Source organism: Puntigrus tetrazona, chromosome 1 (genome assembly GCF_018831695.1).
Source record: "Puntigrus tetrazona isolate hp1 chromosome 1, ASM1883169v1, whole genome shotgun sequence".
In the NCBI taxonomy this organism is placed as follows: domain Eukaryota; kingdom Metazoa; phylum Chordata; class Actinopteri; order Cypriniformes; family Cyprinidae; genus Puntigrus; species Puntigrus tetrazona.
Window position 1 is genome coordinate 9,828,377 of NC_056699.1, and position 19,587 is coordinate 9,847,963.

At 36.3% G+C, this 19,587-nt stretch overlaps 1 protein-coding gene across 1 annotated transcript in view; it reads left to right on the forward strand.

The window, feature by feature from the left end:
- The window catches only part of mtus1b (microtubule associated tumor suppressor 1b), a 36,584-nt gene that overhangs the window by 1,274 nt on the left and 15,723 nt on the right, over positions 1-19,587 (forward strand). Inside the window, exons 2-6 of the mRNA XM_043236706.1 lie at positions 5,954-7,468; positions 9,042-9,183; positions 12,259-12,438; positions 13,531-13,671; positions 17,419-17,553. Of these exons, the coding sequence (XP_043092641.1) occupies positions 6,116-7,468; positions 9,042-9,183; positions 12,259-12,438; positions 13,531-13,671; positions 17,419-17,553 (1,951 nt within the window). The 5' untranslated portion in view covers positions 5,954-6,115. The remainder of the gene's footprint in view (positions 1-5,953; positions 7,469-9,041; positions 9,184-12,258; positions 12,439-13,530; positions 13,672-17,418; positions 17,554-19,587) is intronic.

A 19,587-nucleotide genomic window follows, 5' to 3' on the forward strand; every position in this document is an offset into this window, starting at 1 on the left:
TATCTTGTGTGTTTTTAACATAAACCTGCGTGTATTTGAAAGTTTAAGCGCAATAAGACATGAAGGAGTACTCACATGCCCGCGTGAAAGGCGGTTTCTGTGTGTGTTTCTTTAGATCTGTGTATTCAGAAAACCATATACCAGAGGTTTAAACTTATATGGCTTTAAAATTCATGATTTTGCCGCAATATACATGATAATCAAAATCAAACAGATGTTTATTATTAGAATCTGAGCTCTAAATGCACAGCCCTATTCTGAAAAAACGAGACAAGAAACAGCAGCAGCATTTTCAAAATGATGTAACGAATGATCTTTGGGGTATTCAGAACTGAAACTTCACAGGGACAGCCAAGACTTATGTTACATATTGTAAAAAGTGGCATAATAGGTTTTTTTTTAATATTATAGGATTAAAGTCATATAATGAGACTCAAAATGTCATTAGGCACAATAAATGCTTATGAGCACAATCAAACTTTTATTGTTGTTAGTACATGGCAAATAAATTGTAAGTATGCTACCACATATTGATTTTGCATGTAGTTCTTATATCCCATTTGTTCTTTGTCCTAAAATAAATTTAAAGTATATTGAATGCAATAAAAATCTGATTGTATCAAAAGCTCAGTTTGGCCACAAAAGTTCATTTCTATTTTAAGATTAAATGATAAAAATAATTAGTTAAGAGTGACCAATTTCCTCAGTAATTGAGCTGACCTAACTTACGAACTATGTGTGTGGAATAAAATGCAAGCCTATCAGAATCAATTTTGTGCAACCACATAAAATTAAAATGCTTTTTTTAATTGCTGCTCTCATGTATTAAAAGTGGATAATTTTCCTAATTAAGATGTCATCAACTTAGCCATGAGCATTATATGTGGTTGCATGTTTTTTTTCTTCTGAGCAGCATAATTATAGGTCACAAACACAGCGCTCTGCATATCTGATCATTTGTACGCAAAGAAACGAGTACATTCCTGTTTCAGAGTGTGCACCGTATTGCATTGGTTGCATTATTTTATTTTGTAGTACGAACCGACATATATAGAGTTTCCATCTTCAAATGTACAAATAATTAAATGATTAATCTTTTGAAAACAAATAAGATGGGTATTAAGGGATACCACTATTATGCTTGCCAGGAAAACTGACTAAATCAATATCTTCTAAACCACAGTCTTTTGACTTTTAGTTTAGTAATGATTGCCTAAGAATTTAAGCACTGGTCGATCTGTAGCTCTTTCTCAATATGTTTAACATTTCTTCTAGTCAATTTAGGGCCTATGTAGAGTTGTGCAAATCTGGACTTGACACTCAGGCATTAGAATAAGCTTATGAGATCAGTTTTGGCACCGAGTACTACTATGGGGAATAAACACCTTTTCCACTGCTGTAGCACCAGCCAAGCAAAAAGCCTGCTAATGCTCAACTATGCGGTATAATTACACAGTATGGAGAGAGAGATAGAGACACAAAAAAAGTCACAAAAGAGTATTTAATTAACTGAGGAATTTTGATTTTCACTGTACAAAGTCACTCCTTGCTTAAATGCCTTTAGTTGTATTGCTGCGCTTGTGCAATGCAACCAGACTTATCAGAACGCATACACCAACTTATCACATATGCCATGTGCAAAGTCCTTGTACTCTCGAGTTTGTGTTGTTTGGAACAGTTTTTAATGGAACAGCTTTAGTCCACAGGCTACATCTACATTTACCTGACCAGGGCACTTAGACAGGTGTCTGCATGATGGAGAGAGAGACTTTGTTTCTGTCTTTTGGGCCTGAATCTATTTTTAGCTCTTAAATGATAGGCGGGAAGAGGAATAAAACGTTGAAGAATTGCCAGGTTTCTGAATTGTCGTGTGCACTTTTGAATGAGATATTTGATTTTGCTAGGGTTTTGTGTCGTGCAAAAGTGATTTCTAATAGAAAAAGTATAGTGGAGAGTGCAGTTAATATTAGAAAGAGAAAGAACGGCATGAAAACTGAGACACGGTTGCATAATGGCTCCTAGAATCCTGGAAAGAATGACATTTATATGGAGGTGTGACTGCCCACCTTAAAAATTTATGTTGTTTATTAAAGTCGTCATCTAGCTGCGGACGTTTTTGCTCAGCCTTTAAGTCATATAAGGACAATAGTAGTTGCAAACATAAGGAAATGCATTTGTGTATTTATAAGCAATAATACTTCTTAAGTGGCCAAAAATAATTTGCGGCGCTTTGTCAATTCATACTTAGTCGGTTTAAGAAGACATTTTGTCATCGCATGCTGAAATATTTTCGTCCTAGGTCATCAGCGTAATTCTTCGTTAATGGAAATACTCACCTAATTACAAAAAACTGTGTTACAGAAAGGCTGCAGTTCCCAAATGATGCGCGTTAACCTTGGGAATTATCCGGGTGCTAAATTTGTGTAACGATGCTAATGACGCTGTGCAGAAATGTGATCAGATGTTCTGTAAGATTATAGAGGTGTTGCCATTTTAGTTCTGGGAAAAGCGAATGTATTGTGTATCACACTGAAAAAGAAACACGGACTCTTCGGAAAGGTCATACTGAAACTTAAGTCCGAGGTTTACAGATACAGCTCGGTACTATTGATTGTGCACGTTCGTGGGACATCTTCTGTTGTTGCTGGGGCCCTATAGGCACTGAGGAGTGTTTTACAGATCCACTCATTTCAGTCCTAGAACATCACATTCATTCTCTGGATCATTCTGTCAGGGGAAAAAAAGCATTAGCCACCCTCCGCTTCACTGTTCTTTTCACCCAGAGGGCAAGTGGGCAGACTAGTGAAAGAAAACTGGGTTGATGTCAGTCATTCACTGGTGTGACGATTCAAATGTGCCACTGCAGATTTTTAAACAAGGTGGATTTTGAAAATGTATGTGTTTGATTATGAAGCGTAAACGCAGTTATTTCCAGGAGAAAGGGTGTATTTCTTAAATAAAAATAGAAATATGTCCAGTCAATTAAGCTGTTGTCATCATCTGATGACTTTTTGTTGCTCTTCTACAAAGGTTCAAAGAAAACATGAACCTTTTAACAGACAAAACATACAGTAGTTTTACATATTTAACATTTGTTAATCTATTAAAAAACATAATGACTTTTTTGTCATTTCTAATAATAAAAGACTTTCAGCTGTGTATCTCTAGGCTTGAGATTTGTGAACTTTCTGTCCCAGCGTGATGCTTGCTCAGAGTTATTTCACTTGACAGGCATGCAGTGCAGCACAACAGGGCTCGCTTTTCTCGTCATCATTTGCATCGTGTACAGCACACGTAGATGTGTGGGGAACTCTGGGAATCTGCTGGGTTTATGGAGACCGTGACAGTGAGTGTAGAGGAATGTGACGTGTCTTGTAACCTCACATTTGTCCGGTTGATACCTCACTCTCATTCTCTTCACACTCCGGGGGTAAGTAGGACTGACCCTAACGCAGCATGAAATCATTGCTGCAGTATGCCTCTCTCTCTCTCTCTCGCTCTCTCTCTCTTTCTCCGTGTCTCATCACTCTCATAATCTGGGTAGAAAGACATTAAACCAAGTGTAATTATCAATCTCAGAAGATTATAGTGGCCTTGGACAACCCGTGTTACACAGACTGCGAGAGCAGTGCAGGCTGGGGTCATGTTCAGTATCCCGCTGCTATCTGAGCTGAGCACAGTGGGAAACAAGAAAGAGTTGCATAATAACGAGATCACTGAATGTACATCTATAAATGGGGCTGTTGGTTGGTACTTTTTTTATTTGCTAATTTTTTTTAGACAACATAGTTCAGTACTGAAGAGTTTAGTTGAAGATAATAATATATGAAAAAAAGATTTTAGTTCCTGTTTTTACAAAAAAGGAAATATTGCATGCTGTGGCCTTGATAATTACAAATGTATTAAAGCAAGGGTGTAAACTACGTCTTAAAAGTTTGTGGTCAGTATGCTTTTTAAAATGTCTCTTGTGCTCACCAAAGCTACATTTATGTGATCACAAACACAGTTAAAACTTTGATATTGTGAAATATTATTACAATTGAAAACAACTGTTTTCTATAGCGATATATACAAATTTGTCTTAATGTAGTCTCAATGTTTGTAATGGCTAATCACAGGAGCCATTACTTCAGTTTTTATTGTCTTGACCCTTCAGATATCATTCTAATATGTTGATTTGGTGCTTAATTTTCATTTTATATTATCAATGTTGAAAACCGAAGGTTTTCATACGATAATACATGTCTTTACTGTCACTTTTTATCAGTTTAATCCGTCCTAATTCAGATAATTTATTCAATAAAAGTCTTACTATAAGATGGTCAGACGTTTTGCTTTGTAAAGTTTACTCATCTCATTCTGCTCACCTCAGTGTTATGGTATATGCCCTTGTGCCGTCAGCAACATTTTCATCGACAGTAGCCATATTTGTGACATAAGCATATCTCTGGAAGGTCAGCAGAGGAGAATTTTGCCTGTTACTGATTTATCGGCATGCCACTTAGAAAGTGCAATGCTATTGTAACATAATTTGTGACTTTTTTAACTATAATGACGTGTTTTAATAAGTTAATTATAGTGACTTTTTTAACTAACTGTATCACGGTTGATATCTGCAGTTCCACTCAATGCACAGTACATAACTTCATAAGTGATGCATGAGATCATGCACCAGCTCATCGAAAGGGCACAGACACTTTTTGCCACCCACACATCCTCCCAACCCAGCTTGATATCAGCACATTCTTTGTATTAAAAGATGACTTTTGGTGTATTCAATGAAAGGTTCTTGTGAGCAGAACAATCAACCTCTTGGTCGTGGACCATTCAGCATTTGTCTGGGAACACAAGGCCACCATTGTGGCTGTAACTGTCACCATTGCCTTGTGTGTGAGAGAGAGAATGCCCTGAATATCAAAATAAAAGCCTGCTCCTTTTATTAGCTTTTATCTGCCCTACATTGTCACCCACATTTGATAGAAACGTGTGACTCTGACATAACGCAGATTTGATTGTGCATGCGCATGCCTAAATTTTGCAAAGAGTGACTAATTTAAAGATAAATTTCCATGCAGGAGGCTTTAAACAGGTTTTTCCAGTACTCAAACTTTGAGAGAGATAGAATCTTTTATATTCCATTATATTATATTGTCTTATGTTATCTTATATAAAGATTATATATAGAACACCTTTTATGAATCAACCTATAGAGAGAAACACGTTTTTAATTGTATAATATAATTTGATTTAACATTATTATATTGTATATATATATATATTTTTTTAATGCATTTTTAATTTTTTTTATAAATATAATATTTATATTTATGTCTTGCTAATTAGCAATTATATATACAACACCTGTAATGATGCTATTTCATGTATGTGTGCATGTACATGCATATATACATACATGCATTTATGAACTAACAAGAGATTATTATGACTGTCAACATTTCTATGTTATATTACAACATACATGAATAAATATACAGTATTACAATATAAAGTTGTCTGTTTTTTTTAGAATTTTTTTTTCTTCACTTCTCTTTCCATTGACTCTTATAATAGAAGAGCAGGGAGCAATACATGAGACATTGCCAGTAGGGAGCAGTAATGCTCTTCATTAAACCTCTCTATAAAAAGTAGAAGACATTTTCTTTATCTTATACATTATTATACTATACCTTATTGTCATCTCAACAAGATTCCATTTACTAGATTTGAGCTGAGTCACAATCCTGTTTTTGTATTATTTATTGACTGATTTATTAATTTACTTATTTTTCAGACACAACACAGCTGTTATGGTTTGCCTGTGTTTATCTGCTTTGACACAATCTGTATTGTTAAAAGCTCTGTATAAATAAAGGTGACTTAAACCTTTAACAGAGGACAGATCAGGACTAGATGAAATACAACTGACCTGCTGTTGTCTTTTCTTCTTCCTTAGAGTCATTAAAAGGGTGTCAGCAAAACCACGGACGTCATCTTCTGAATGATCAAAGGAACACACTTTCTATGATGAGAAACACATTAATCCCTTCTTCTACAAAGTAGAGTATTTCCTGTCCATCAGTGCTGGATTGGATCTAACTATGGGGGATGTGACTGTATGATTGTGTCTCCATCCACATGTGTCATGGAGTCACCAACAAACAAATCTGAGCTTCCGTCACCTGCACTTCCCAAGAGGCCTTCTCAGGGATCTCAGCATGGGATGTGTCTGGCATTACAGAGTAGTGAGCAGAGTAGCAATGCTTTCACCTCTGAGTCTCCATTGTCATCGTCGACCTTGCTCTTGTACGATAGAGGTGAGACTTCACCGGACTCTGTGCGTAGCTTAAGTAGTCTGAGCAGTGCTAGAACAGATAGTCCTCTGGATGTTGACATGCCAGAGGTGGAGATGGGAAAAGCAACGGCCAGCAGTGATGATTCTGGCATACAGAGCCCAGACTGCAGACCAGACTACAGTGAGGACAACGACAACTCTGTGTCTGTTTATCTGGATGCTAATGAAGACTGTTGGAGCGACAATGACAACAATAACGTCACCTTGGTGGTAACACAGAAGGTTGGTCAAGCTGATGGTGATGATACATCCTTGTGCTCTTCAGAAAACGGTGACGATGATAATGACACTAAAGAGGAGGATGAAGAAGACTCTTTTCTTTCTTTAGCCTCGGTAGAATTAATAATGAAGAGCCAAGTTGGTGTCTCTGATCTGGAAGTCTCTACCAGCTCTGAAGAGGTAATGCCAAACAGTGTTTCATCAGAAGGCCAGCAAGCAGAAGTGCTTGACATTGCAGTTGTGAATGAACGCCAAAGGGAAGATGTCTATAAAACAGAGGAAGTTGAGTTGTCTTCGGTTGTTCAAGAAACTGATGTCATGAATGAAACAGTCGTGTCTCTTGAAAATACTCCTATAGCAGATACCAGAAACACAACTTCTCGCTCATTCATCTCAAAAGCAGACAACCAGCCAAAGTCCACAGGAAAAAAGACCAATGATTTGGAAGGATGTGTTTATGCCAAGCCTCCTACAAGGGCCGCACTCACCAAAGCCACAAAAGCTGATGCGAAGAGGTTCCCCAGGCCAGACCTGAGGAACGTGAAGGCCAAGATCATCTGCAGGGCTGCCTCTGCGCCAAGATCAGCCAATCCTGTAAAAACAAACACTAATGTTAACCAGTCCACTTCAGGAAGTGTGAAGGTTCATGCTAGTAGGAAGGGGGAAAATAAATCTGTTGGAAAAAGAAGTAGATCGTCATCAAACCATACAAGAGGCAAAGAAACAAAGATGGTGGTCGGTGGTGGTCAAGAGAAAGATGTAAACATTTCATCCTTGTCTACACGAGGAGAAGAAGCGATGAAGTCAGAAACTCCTGCTTCAGTTGATTTTAAAGATGAAGAAGAGCCTCAACTTGAGAAAGAAGCAGGGGAAGAAACCTCTAAGAGCACCAGCAAGGTTAGTGACTGAGTTTTCCCCTTATTCCCTTATGCAGTTTAAGTTAGTTTTCTATTGTAGCTGTTGTTGTGTATAAAAATTTTAAAACATAAACATTACAAATTCTTTTGCAACTAGATTATATATATATTAGCATTTTATGTAGAATTGGTTTTACTTTTTATAGGCTATATTTTACAGTTTCTGCATTTTCATTTTACTATTATTAAAACATCTAGTACATTTATGTAAAAAAAAACATTTATTGTTGTTGTTATAGCTTTGATTAACATTTATTTATTATATTTTGATTACTATTTATTTATACTTTTTTTTAGGATTACTAATTTTATTTTTGGACTATTTATTAAAACTGTTCCTTTTATAAAAACTTTGGTAACACTTTATTTTTATTTTGAGGTCTCTTAACTAGTTGCTTATTGCATTACTAAAATATTAGTGCAATTAAGCACATATTAATGCCTAATTCTACATGACCTTATTCTACATCCGTAATCCTGAAGTGTTCCCTATTCTAAAGTGTTACCAAAACATTTAATGAATTAATTGTTATTCAATTTATTTAGTTTTATTTTGTAACATTTTTACATTTACCTTTGACTACTTACCTTTAAGTTACATATATTGGGATTGACAGACAGAGTGGGGCCTTTTCATCACCATTTCTGCACATGCATCCAAATTTTAGTATACTCAAACTGAAACATACGAATAGCAGCTGTCTGATTCCATGTCGATCTTTTCATGAGGAGAACTGCTTCAACAAGTCCAACTCTATACGTGTCATCACATGATCGCGCTATGCCGTTATTCAGGCTTAAATGTGTTTTTAGGTTTGGTCTAACCAACTTTCAAGAGTAAATGCCGGCCTCAAAAAGTTTTTTGAACGTAAACACTGTGATTAGAGGCAAACACAAACATTCATTTGTGCATCAGCGTGTTGTTTTCTCTATATGTTCACTGTCCAGTCTTACAGCATGTCATAGTGCTTACGCAATTCTACGCAAGTGCTTTTGCATGTTCCTGCGTCACCATTTTAAGAAACATCTAAAAGCTTAAAAATCAAGTTCCCTCTCTCACTTTTTATGCGTTTCTCAACGTGGTTAGAGAACATGAGTGAGATGTTTTTGCCAATAAAACAACTGTCTTGGAACAGCATGAGGAGGGAAACATTCCTGAGAGGAGTCTGACTCATATGAACACTGATTCAGACAACAGAATCTTTCCACAAACTCACTCCATGTGTGTGTTGAGCGTTCAGAAACGAGGGGGAGAAAAGGAAAAGGTCTGGGCTGGTCCTGGCATCAGAAGCCCTGAGGGAATAGCACAATAGAAACGTTTCCCTTTGCTTTTTTTCTTTTTTTTTCTTCTTCTGCTTTTTGGAGCTAGCGAGTCTTATTTCCCCTCCCTCCTTTCCGCTCCTCCTCCCTCTCCTTCTTGCTTCTCTCTCTCTCTTTCACTGCACATTTTCTGTCTGTACTGTGGTATGGCTAACACCATGGTTAGCCTACGGCGCCCCGAGTTGGGCTCTCTCGCTTGGGATGCTGTTGCTAATCAACAACTCTTTCTCCAGACCGTGTCTTCCAAGTTGGGACCATCTCTGGGGCCTAACAGTACCTCCACCTCTGGACTCCCAGAAACCAGACTGAAGCACCGTGAAGCCCGACCTACAGGTAGTCTGGGTCCACCGGGAGGCAGAGTGGTTCAGCCGGCTGGTGAGTTTTGCTTGTTTAATACTCCACATGCACAGAACTGAATCTCCAAGGCAGTGTTAAGGAAGTACACAAAGTGAACTCTACAGTGGAAGAACTTGTAGATTTGTTTTCTCCAGTGTAACGTTTCCTGTAAGCTTATGCTGATATTGTAAGTGTGATTATTTTACCAGCATGACTGTCAATAGCTCAAGTAACTAAAAAACTAAAATGTATTGTCTGCCTGATGCACATTTGCAAAAACAATTTTAAACAGCACTGTTCTGGTTTTTAAATATGTGTGCATGTTGATTGTTATATAGAGCTTGATATAATTTCTACTTCAATTCTTTCTTTCTTATATATATGTTCAACATTAATAATACTGAGAAATGTTTATTGAGCATTAATTCAGCAGTTCAGCATATTATAATGATCTTGTGACACTGAAGACTGCAGTAATAGCTGCTAAAAATTCAACTTTGCCATAAATCACAATTTCAAATATTAAAATAAAATGTATAAAAAAAGCTACAATACACAATAGTAAAAATAGTTCGTAATAAAGATTTACTTTCTGATCAAATAAATTCAGCCTTGATAAAGAAAAGACGCATCTTATCTTATTGACCCTGAATCTTTTGAACAATATTTTACAATTAAAATAATCATTGTTATATATTTTTATGTTTTCAAATAATAAGCAAAATATATAACAGGAAATTATAAAGGAAATAATAAAATATATAGTTACCTAACCTCAAAATGTTTTTATTGCATTGTGTATTTTTTGTTAAAATAAATAAACAAATATAGTTACTTTGTTTACGACTCACTTTTAAAGGACAATTTTTTGTCAGATTTAACTTCTTTATTTTTTGTTCTATAAAACATATTTAAAAGACTAATTATAAAGTGGTCCTCACTTTTCAACAGTATATTTTATTACTACAGTTTTTTCTCTTTTTTTTTATTAGCTGTATAAGAATTAGGTTAGGGGTTCAGCAAGTAGATTCACCTCCTTATAAAAAACCATTAGGCCCGCGAGATGTCCTTACTAGCGAATCCAACATGTGTCTGTGTAATGGAGCGAGCGGGAAGCTGCAGCTGGTGTTAATAAGCCTGCAGAACTCAACACTTCAGTGTCCAAACCTTGCGCAATGTTACATAACCCTCCTCTCTGTCTGTGGCCACATGTTCGTCGTTTAAAGCCATAACACACTTGAGTTTAACACTTCACACTTAACTTCAGTTTCCTGTCTCGTTTCGTCCATTCATCTCTATCGCTCTTTTGCTCCTCCCATCATGTTGTGTGAATGTCCGTCCGTTTCTTGTGTGTCTATAGCCTAAGGCGGTTTTCCTGTTCTGCTCAGAAAAAGACATGGTATTGTGCTCACTTCGTGTATGCGTCTATATGCGTACAATTTTGGGCTGTCCCGTAATTTAACCTTCCTCTGTGTCATACGCTTTTATTTCTCTCGTCGCTTTTGCATGTTTATTCTCTCTGTAATTACAAGGGGGTGCTGGGATCTGTTTGGGTGCGTGTGGCTTCAGGGGCCATATCCTATATGTTTGTGTGTGTCATGTTTCAGTGTCAATGAAAAGTAGAACTGAATGAAGCAGAGAAGGTCACATTCCTCCTAGACAATCGTCGTCTTGTTTCTCCACAGGCCCACACTGTGACTTTCGCTGTACAATCCAATAGCTGCCAATCAGGGGAAAGTTTTGTGTTGAGGGATATCTGTTACTGTGGAGTCAGATTAACAAAACACCGCCATTTTTATGCAACCAGGACTACTATTTATGTAATTAACAGGATACTGAATTTTACTTTGATAGATAACTCTTTTTAGTTCCTTATGACATTTTAATATTAAACACTGATTTAATAGAAATAGGAGAGTGATAAGCTTGGTTACTCTTACAGTACATCTTTAGCAGTATTTTATTATGTTTGCACTTATTGGCTTCATCAAGGTGAGTTCTGTTAAAAACAATTGCGTTTTACAAATTATTATTGATTTTTCAAGGATATTTGCAGATTAAGGACATTATTTTTATGCCTTCAGTGTGTATGTATATATATATATATATATATATATATATATATATATATATATATATATGTGTGTGTGTGTGTGTATTGAATTCAAAAAAGTGTTTCAAAAGTTCAAAAGTTCTTTTTTTTCATGTATACTTTTATTCATTGATTGATCAAGAGTGACGTTGCAAAGACATTCATAATAAATTTCATTTGTGTTATTGATTACCCTGATGATTTCTTCATATAGCTACAAAGATTTATCGGTACTAACTGCAAAATAAAAACTCAAACTCAGACTGTGCCTGGAGGTGAACAATCAAAATGTAGTACCGTGAGTTCTCCAACAGGTGGCATATATCTCACTTATCGGCCTCACTGCTGTTGAGTTTAAACACTTATTTCAAAAACATAGGAAAGAGCAGGGGGTCTAAATAAGGGTTTCTGCACCTGGCTCTGGATAAAGAGGGGATTCTCACTGTACCAGACCAGCAGTTTCAAACATGCATGCGAATACAGCAGGTGACATGATGTGCGTGTGTGTTGCTTGGTCTCCATAGCGGTGCCCCCAGTAGACCTTACATTATGTACAGGATGTGTTTGTGTCAATGTAACCCATTGAAGTCAAGCAAGTATTCTTGCACACAGGAAGTGATCTAGTGGAAAAAGAGAAACGGTACGCAGGAGAAACACAAAGATTTCCCTGCACACTACTGCACATTTCACAAAGAAAAAAACAGGGAAATCCTGTGAAAACAAAATACACAAAAATACATCAATAAATAACTGTAAGTCAGTAAGTATAATCTTTAATCGTATCAGTTTGTATGCATAAAAATATATGGTATGGAAGTGCTCAAGTTCAGCATGGCTGAATGTACATCTGTAAGCTATATAAATAACTGCAGTATATTAAATAATTTAGGACACTGTTAGTGCAGCTGCCTGAATAGACCTGAAAACACACATAAAAACACATCCAGTTTAGCTGGAATATTCTGTAGTATCACTAAAGATGTCAAGTAGGATTTGATACTATTTTGTTCTTTTACATTTAGGTATTCCAAGGATGCGAAGCACAGACAAATGCAGTCCCACTTCTGTTTCCAGTCCTTTTTGTAAAGGTCTTCAGAAAGCTGCCTCTTCCAAACTGCCTGTCAAAGGCCTACCCACAAGCCCCAGCTCCTCATCACTGGGAAGTACAATCAGCGAAAGCAACAATATTGCTGTAAGCAAAGGTGTGTTTCTGTAAGACATCAAGTCACCGTCTAAATCCTGTGGTTTTTAAGTGCCTTTGCTTTGCTAACGCTTACTAATTTTCTTTACTGCAGTATTTCAAAGAAACAAGACAGCTACTTAAAATGCAGATGAAACATGAATATATACCAAAGTGCTACGATATTAACATTTCAGGGACTTTTTTTCTCTGAGCTTTAATAAAATCTTTAGAACGTAGACTGCCCTCAGTCCTTTGCTCAGGTCAAAGGTCACACATGCTCTGAGTTTAGCAGCAGACAACAGTCATATACAATACAATCTCTGCCATTCCAAAGCTGTGTGCTGTAGACATTAATCACAACATTCTCTGCATGACACCCTCTCAGAATCACGATTGGTTCATTCCCACACACTCCTGCTGTCTTACACTCTGAACTTACATCCAAGAATAATCAAGTTGTCATGGTAACTTGGCGAAATTAGATCTAGTTTCAGAAGGAATACATGCAAATGTGTTTGATTAATGAATAAAGAAGGTTTTCAAGTAAATTTGTTACAAAATGGCCCATTAATATTGACACAAAAGCCTTTAATTTAAATGATTAATTGATACAGTGATCACGATGTTGTGCTGTGTGACAAAATGTCTTTTACTAATTGCATTTATTTGATGAATTAGGAAATTATGTCCTAATTTTAGTTTGTTAATAGGTGACATATTTTTGAACATACACATTTTTTTTTTTTTTTTTTAGTTTTATTTTATAAAAGATTTGTTTACCTGAGAGGAAAATGATTATGTACAAAATACACATATATACATGTATACAATATACATTTTATTTATAAAAAACAATTAAACATTTTTACATTTATTTTAAGTTTTGTTTAAAAACAATAAAAAAATGTAAATGTTTAAAAGTAAATTTGGAAGTGTAATTTAAGCTAAAAGAATTACACATTTTACAGACATATATATGTTTAACATATATTCTCTGAAAATAAAGCAATTGTGCTTCTTAGGTAAATGATACACGATAAAATACTAATTAGAAAAAATGTTGTACACAATATTGTTTTATAATGTCATGTGATGATTTCTCTTTTATCAGGTCCTGCTGAGGGGACAAAGAGTGAGGAGAAGTCTATCAAACAATCACTAACATCCCAGGTTCAAGGAAAGTGTCTAGTTAGCAAACCTGTATCAGGTCACCGCGGCAGAGCGAGCTCCACACCGTCTAAACCAGCACCAGGTGGGAGAAACATACATTCACGTCTCTTTAACACCCACACTTCTTTTCATATGTTTATCAGAGTTCACGTTCATCTGCCTCTTATCTTTTATTATTTACTCATCAAAACAGCCTCAAAAGGAATCTCACGCTCCTCTGTCTATAAACATTAATCAGTGGGAAAGCTCTGATTGTCTAAAGCTAATGACATTGCTCCTTTGATGCCATTTTACCTCTATAGGATTAATGCCATATACCCCTCTTAATAGGTTTTACACTTTTTAAATACCCTAATTTGTTATTGTAGTCTGTGTTTCCACTCTATTGTTATTCCAACAGCAGTTGACATAAATAGATCAGATTAGGTCTGTTAATACAGAAAGCTAATGCCCAAAACATTGTTTAAAATATTAATTGTTATTATTGTAACAGGTTAAAAAATCATTTAATAGGTTTGTTTTTTATATTTGAAATATTTTTGTTTTAAAACACAAGTGCAAAAAATGTTCCAAAAACTAGCCACAAATTTATTTATTTTTTTTAACGAGCACACATTAAATTGATCAAAAGTGACAGTAAAGACATAACATATTTAATATAATACATAGTATTTGTAAAAAAAAAATCAACTTTATATTTACATGTATAATAGATAAATTAATGTTATACTTATTTATAATATATATAATAGATGAAAATGTATCACAGTTTCCACAAAAATATTAGGCAGTGTAACTTTTGATTACAAAGCGGCTCTTTAGCACCAAATCAGCATATTATAATGATTTCTGAAGGGTCATGTGATACTGAATACTGAAAATACATTTTATATATATATATATTAGACAGTTATTTAATTGTAATGACATTTCACAATATTACTGCTATTTCTTCCTTTATCAAATAAATGCTGGGTGGGCAACATAAGAGAGTTCTTTCAAAAACATTAAGAAATGTTTAAAACCCCAAATTCTTACATGTAGTGTATTGTGCACAAATCAAGATAAGATATTCCTTAAAGATTAAAGATTGCAAGACCGACAGTTTATAGTTAATACTGACTGCCTTGATAATTGCTCTGAATTATGAGGAGGATTGTGAAGGTTTCCGCCCACCCAGTCCCACCCATTGCCATAAATACACTCGTGCACCTACAACCTCTACAGTACATCTGAAACCTGCCACTGCGCGGCCTGTTAACATGAAGTTTGATTTCTTCTGCACTATTTCATTAGGGCTGAAGGCCCCAGCTGTGACCAGCCACGTGACAGCCTAAGACCATCCAGAATGCTTTGCAACGCAGTGGATCTGCGCGACTCATTCGCTCATCATCGGTAGCAGGTAAGGAGAGAATGAATTCGAGAGTGTGTGTCCATATCCAAATACGCTCTACTAACACTGCTGCATTGTCAAAAGCAGTTTAGCTTAAACTTATTGTTTCCTAGCTATCGCTTTTATTTTTCACCGTTTTACCTCCAAAACGTCGTGGTGTGTATGTGGCCCTCTTGAAGTGTTTTGTGAAGTATGTTTATTTGTGGGTTTAATTGATGCACACAGCTACGTTTTGGAAATAGTTTGGTGGTTAAACAAGATGTAAATATGGCCATAGGATGTAAAAGTTATAGAATGATTATAGAATGATTGATTGAACAGTTTTCTGTGCTCATGCATTTCTCTCGTACACAAACGCATCAGATTAAAGTCACAAGTATAGACCCACACAATGGGTCAAACAGTAATAACTTTCTTGGGTTTATTGAACAAATCCCATTAAACTTTACGTCGTTGATGTTGACGATCTGAATGATCCATTCAATTCTAATAGTTTTTTGTGATGAGTTTAATGAGTTGTTCGTGGCTCACTTTCTTTGTTCTGAGGAGTAAAGCTGCCTGCTTCTCCTCAGAAAAAATGTTGTAGGTTATGTACATTCTTTGGTTTTCCAACATATTTAAAGAATTCACAGCAGTGTCTATGATTTTGAGATCCATCTTTTCACACTGAAGTCATCCGATGGAGTTATACACAACTGTTACAAAGAATGGAAGCATTGGCTGAAGTGAACGTGACATTTATTTCTATTCATGCATGTTAATGTATGTGATTTATCGTCTGCTGAAGCAAGGCGGCTTCATGAGTGAGGTGAAAATGTATATCTTTTTATTTAAAAAAAAATCTCTGCAGTGTTTCTTGCCACAGACATCCTCAAGCCAAAATTCCAGTCACATTCACAACAAGTTTGTCCAAGCAGTGCACGTTTCTTAGTATTTCTGGCCTTTCCGTCCTGTTTTACTTACAAACAACTTGACTTGAACAGAATTTTGGTCACAAGCGCCAACCCTTTGACTGTGGCTAATTTATGTGGCTCTGACCATGCAGCTGTTGGCCTTTAGTGGTGAATAGGGAAGCACAATAGTGTCAGAGCACAGCCGTTCATGTGCTGCTTGACGTCTCTCTATTCAACAGTGTCACTCATCAGTATTCTGAGGCGCTTGTTCTCTCTCTCTCTCTCTCTCTCTCTCTCTTTCTCTGTTTCTTTTTCTTTATCCAACAAAGGCATCCATTCAGGAAGCCTGCTGCTTGGAAGATACATAAATGTTAAATAGATGTCTCAGAGAAGGCACCTAAGAATGAAGACGAATAAAAAGGAAGATGAGTTACCTATTCCAAAATGTTACTAATATTACTTATTTATATTATTATTATTATTATTACTATCATTAACATTGCCCATATAATGAAAGTTATAACATTTAATAATAATAATAATAATAATAATAATAATAATAATAATAACTTTGAATAAAAAGTATTTTGAATCTTGTATCTTAAATCTGTCTTGAATTAAGTTTTTTTTTTTTTTTAGCTAAAACCTCACCAGATTATGTTGCATTCAAAACCATTAAGAGAGAGGAGTGAAATGAACAGTTTAGCTTCTCAAATAAATGCATTTTGCTTCAAAGATGTTTTAGATGTTTGATAAATAAATATGCTGATTGTGAAATCGTTTTTGCTGTGTAATTGTAAAACATAGCTTTAATCTTCAAATGCAGCATCTTTCGTCCTCACACCATAATCACACCCATACTGTAGCCAAGAGAGAGGGAGTGAGAGAACGACGTTACTCATAAACCGCCTACTCCCCGCTCTGTGCAAACTCCCTCCCCTTCCCTCTTACACCGACTCTCTCCCTCCATCCCCCCTTCTGAGCGCACGAGTGTGTGTGTCAAGCTACCGAGAGCTTGGCTTCGCGCGCATGTGTGTGTGTGTGTGCATGTGCAACACACATAAAGGATTAGTGTGTGCACATTTTCAAGAGAGAGAGAGAGAGAGAGAGAGAGAGAGAGGAGGAGAATATATGAAACACTGGCTGCTTCAGCATCCAAGAGGATACCGCTGAACAGAGCGGCCGTTCCCACAAGAGCTACGCATCATTTCCAACCCAATCTTCATCGTCAGTTTGGTGTTTCTGTAGCAGTATAATTTTTTTGTTTTTTAATTCTTTGAAAGATTTGGAGACTATAGCGAAATTTGGTATTATTCCCCCAAATTGTTCGTCTTTTCCGTGGCTTTTTTTCCACGTCTTATTTGGACTTTCCCCTCTTACCTTAAGAGGACTTTAGCATTGGAATGTGACAGAGACAAAAGGATTTTTATATATATATAGTGGATTTTATTTTAATATTTAATTATTTTTATGTTACATTTTTCTGAAATTTCTAGATTTTTTTTCATCCTATATTTTGTGGAGGATTTCCTTTCCTCCATTTGAACGCTGAAGGTCATGTTATGGTCTCCGAGACTTTCCCTATCAAACTTCCACGTGAAGCTCACGGCTAAAGGACTATTCCGCAATCTCCAGCTACTGCCAGGATGCAAGAAGACTACGGTGGTCTTCCATGCAGGTTGGGGAACCTCTTCTTTCCCTTCCTCCATCTCTCAATCTCTCCCTTCATCTCTCCCTCACCATACGCCCCTTCCCCCTCCCATATTTCTCCTTTTGACACCCGTCTCTCCATAGTTACCGTTGTTTCATCCGTGCTTTGAGGAGCATGTGGCAGGCTTCACTATTGTTTCTTTTAACAGAAGATGCTTTCAAAGAACCGTGTGTGTTTCTGGGTCTGCGTGTGTGTGTGTGTGTGTGTGTGAGATGTAGTGAAAGGCCCGATCGCGTGATCTTTAGTGAGTGATGCCCGTGCCAGAGGGCACCATGTGCAGTGCCATAAATAGAAACTGCTTGCTGTGTTTTTAATATGTTTATCTATGCTGTGTCTGCATCCTTGTATTCATATGTAAACAGCATATTTACATAAACAAGGGGACCGGTATATATTGATTTTTGTGCCTGATGTAAATAAAGCACAGATCAATGTGATGGTGTGTGTGTGTGAAGGTGGTGAGAGCTTAGCTGATGTGTTTCTGTGTTTTTAGATGCACATTTTAGGGTTTAGTTCTCTCCTAATTTCTTCACCGCCCTCTTTCTTTCTGTGTCAGATGAGAATTTAGGTTAGGGTTCATGTAAGGGTGTTCTCTCCCTAACTGCCTGCCCCTTTTTTCCTCGTTCTATCTCTCTCTGTCTGAATCTGAAGAATTTCAGTGATGGGGATAAATAGGAATTTCTTAAAATTTCAGTTCAGTTTTCTTGCTGAGGTCTGCCTTCTCTTACTGACCTAATACGTTATTTTACATTCATCAAGTGCTGAAAATTTCTACAGTAGGTTTATAGTAACTGTTGCTTTATCTACTCTTTCAGTAAGAGTGTGGTTGAGAAAATTCTTAAATTGTCTGGGTCAAATTCACCCAAATCCATGTATTTATATCTATATATATCTATATATCTATCTATATATATATATATATATATATATATATATATATATATATATATATATATATATATATATATATATTTTTTTTTTTTATGCAAAAAAAAACTATTTAATAATAATTTATTTTATTTATTGGTGCAATGTGACCTGCAATGTTCACAAATATCATATCTCTTCCACACCAGTGGTATAGGTATGGCAATCTTCATCCTCATCTAATGGAAGACAGTGGAAAATTCCAGAATATTCTTGAACACATACATTCAGAGTACAGCATCTCTCATAGCTGTCTCCATAGAAACTAACATGCTGGATCATGCGGTGCTGCTATCTACAGACCTGATATATGTGACCTGAACAGCCGGTGTGAGTGAGTGTGTGTGTGTGTGTGTGTGTGTGTGTGTGTGTGTGTGTAAGTCTGTGAAAGCATCAGCAGAGAGAACAGTTTGTACGCTCCTGCGCACACTGCACGAGATACTCGTTCAAATTAATCTTCATCTGAGAACACAGCCTCTCTAATCAGACCAAATACACTGATTTTAGAGATGCAATGTTGCTTAAGCATGTATGTATATATGTATAAATGTGCAGGGACACAGTGTACTCAAATTGGGCCAGCAAACTCAGACATTCATTACAGCCTTCTATTTTAATCTGTTTATTCATCTGGATTTGATGGCATGCTTTGGACTTGTAGTTTTCATCCCTCATCCCTCGATTTAATCTAAACATGGCCGTTGGCCTCATTCTTTATAATTCCAGTCCAGATTATTTCCCTGGACCCTCCTTCCGATTCTGTGCGTATCTCAATAACAGTGTGTGCACGAGGAAAGTGTGTCTGTGTAAATGTAGTTTGTTCAATATATACGGTGCCTGAAAGTAGAAATGTCTCTTGCAGTAAAATATATACTTCTTGTTGTTTAAGAATGATTAAACAAGTGAAAAAAATCACTCCCGATTTGCAGGTAACCATGTTATAGGGACCAGAGAAATGGTGGGCGTTACTATATTGTGGCAAAAAGCCACAGTTTCTGAGTTTGGGTGGAAACAGGATATCCCAAGTCTTTAATATCCAAAGAGATCCACAGTAAATCTAAATGAATGTGTGTT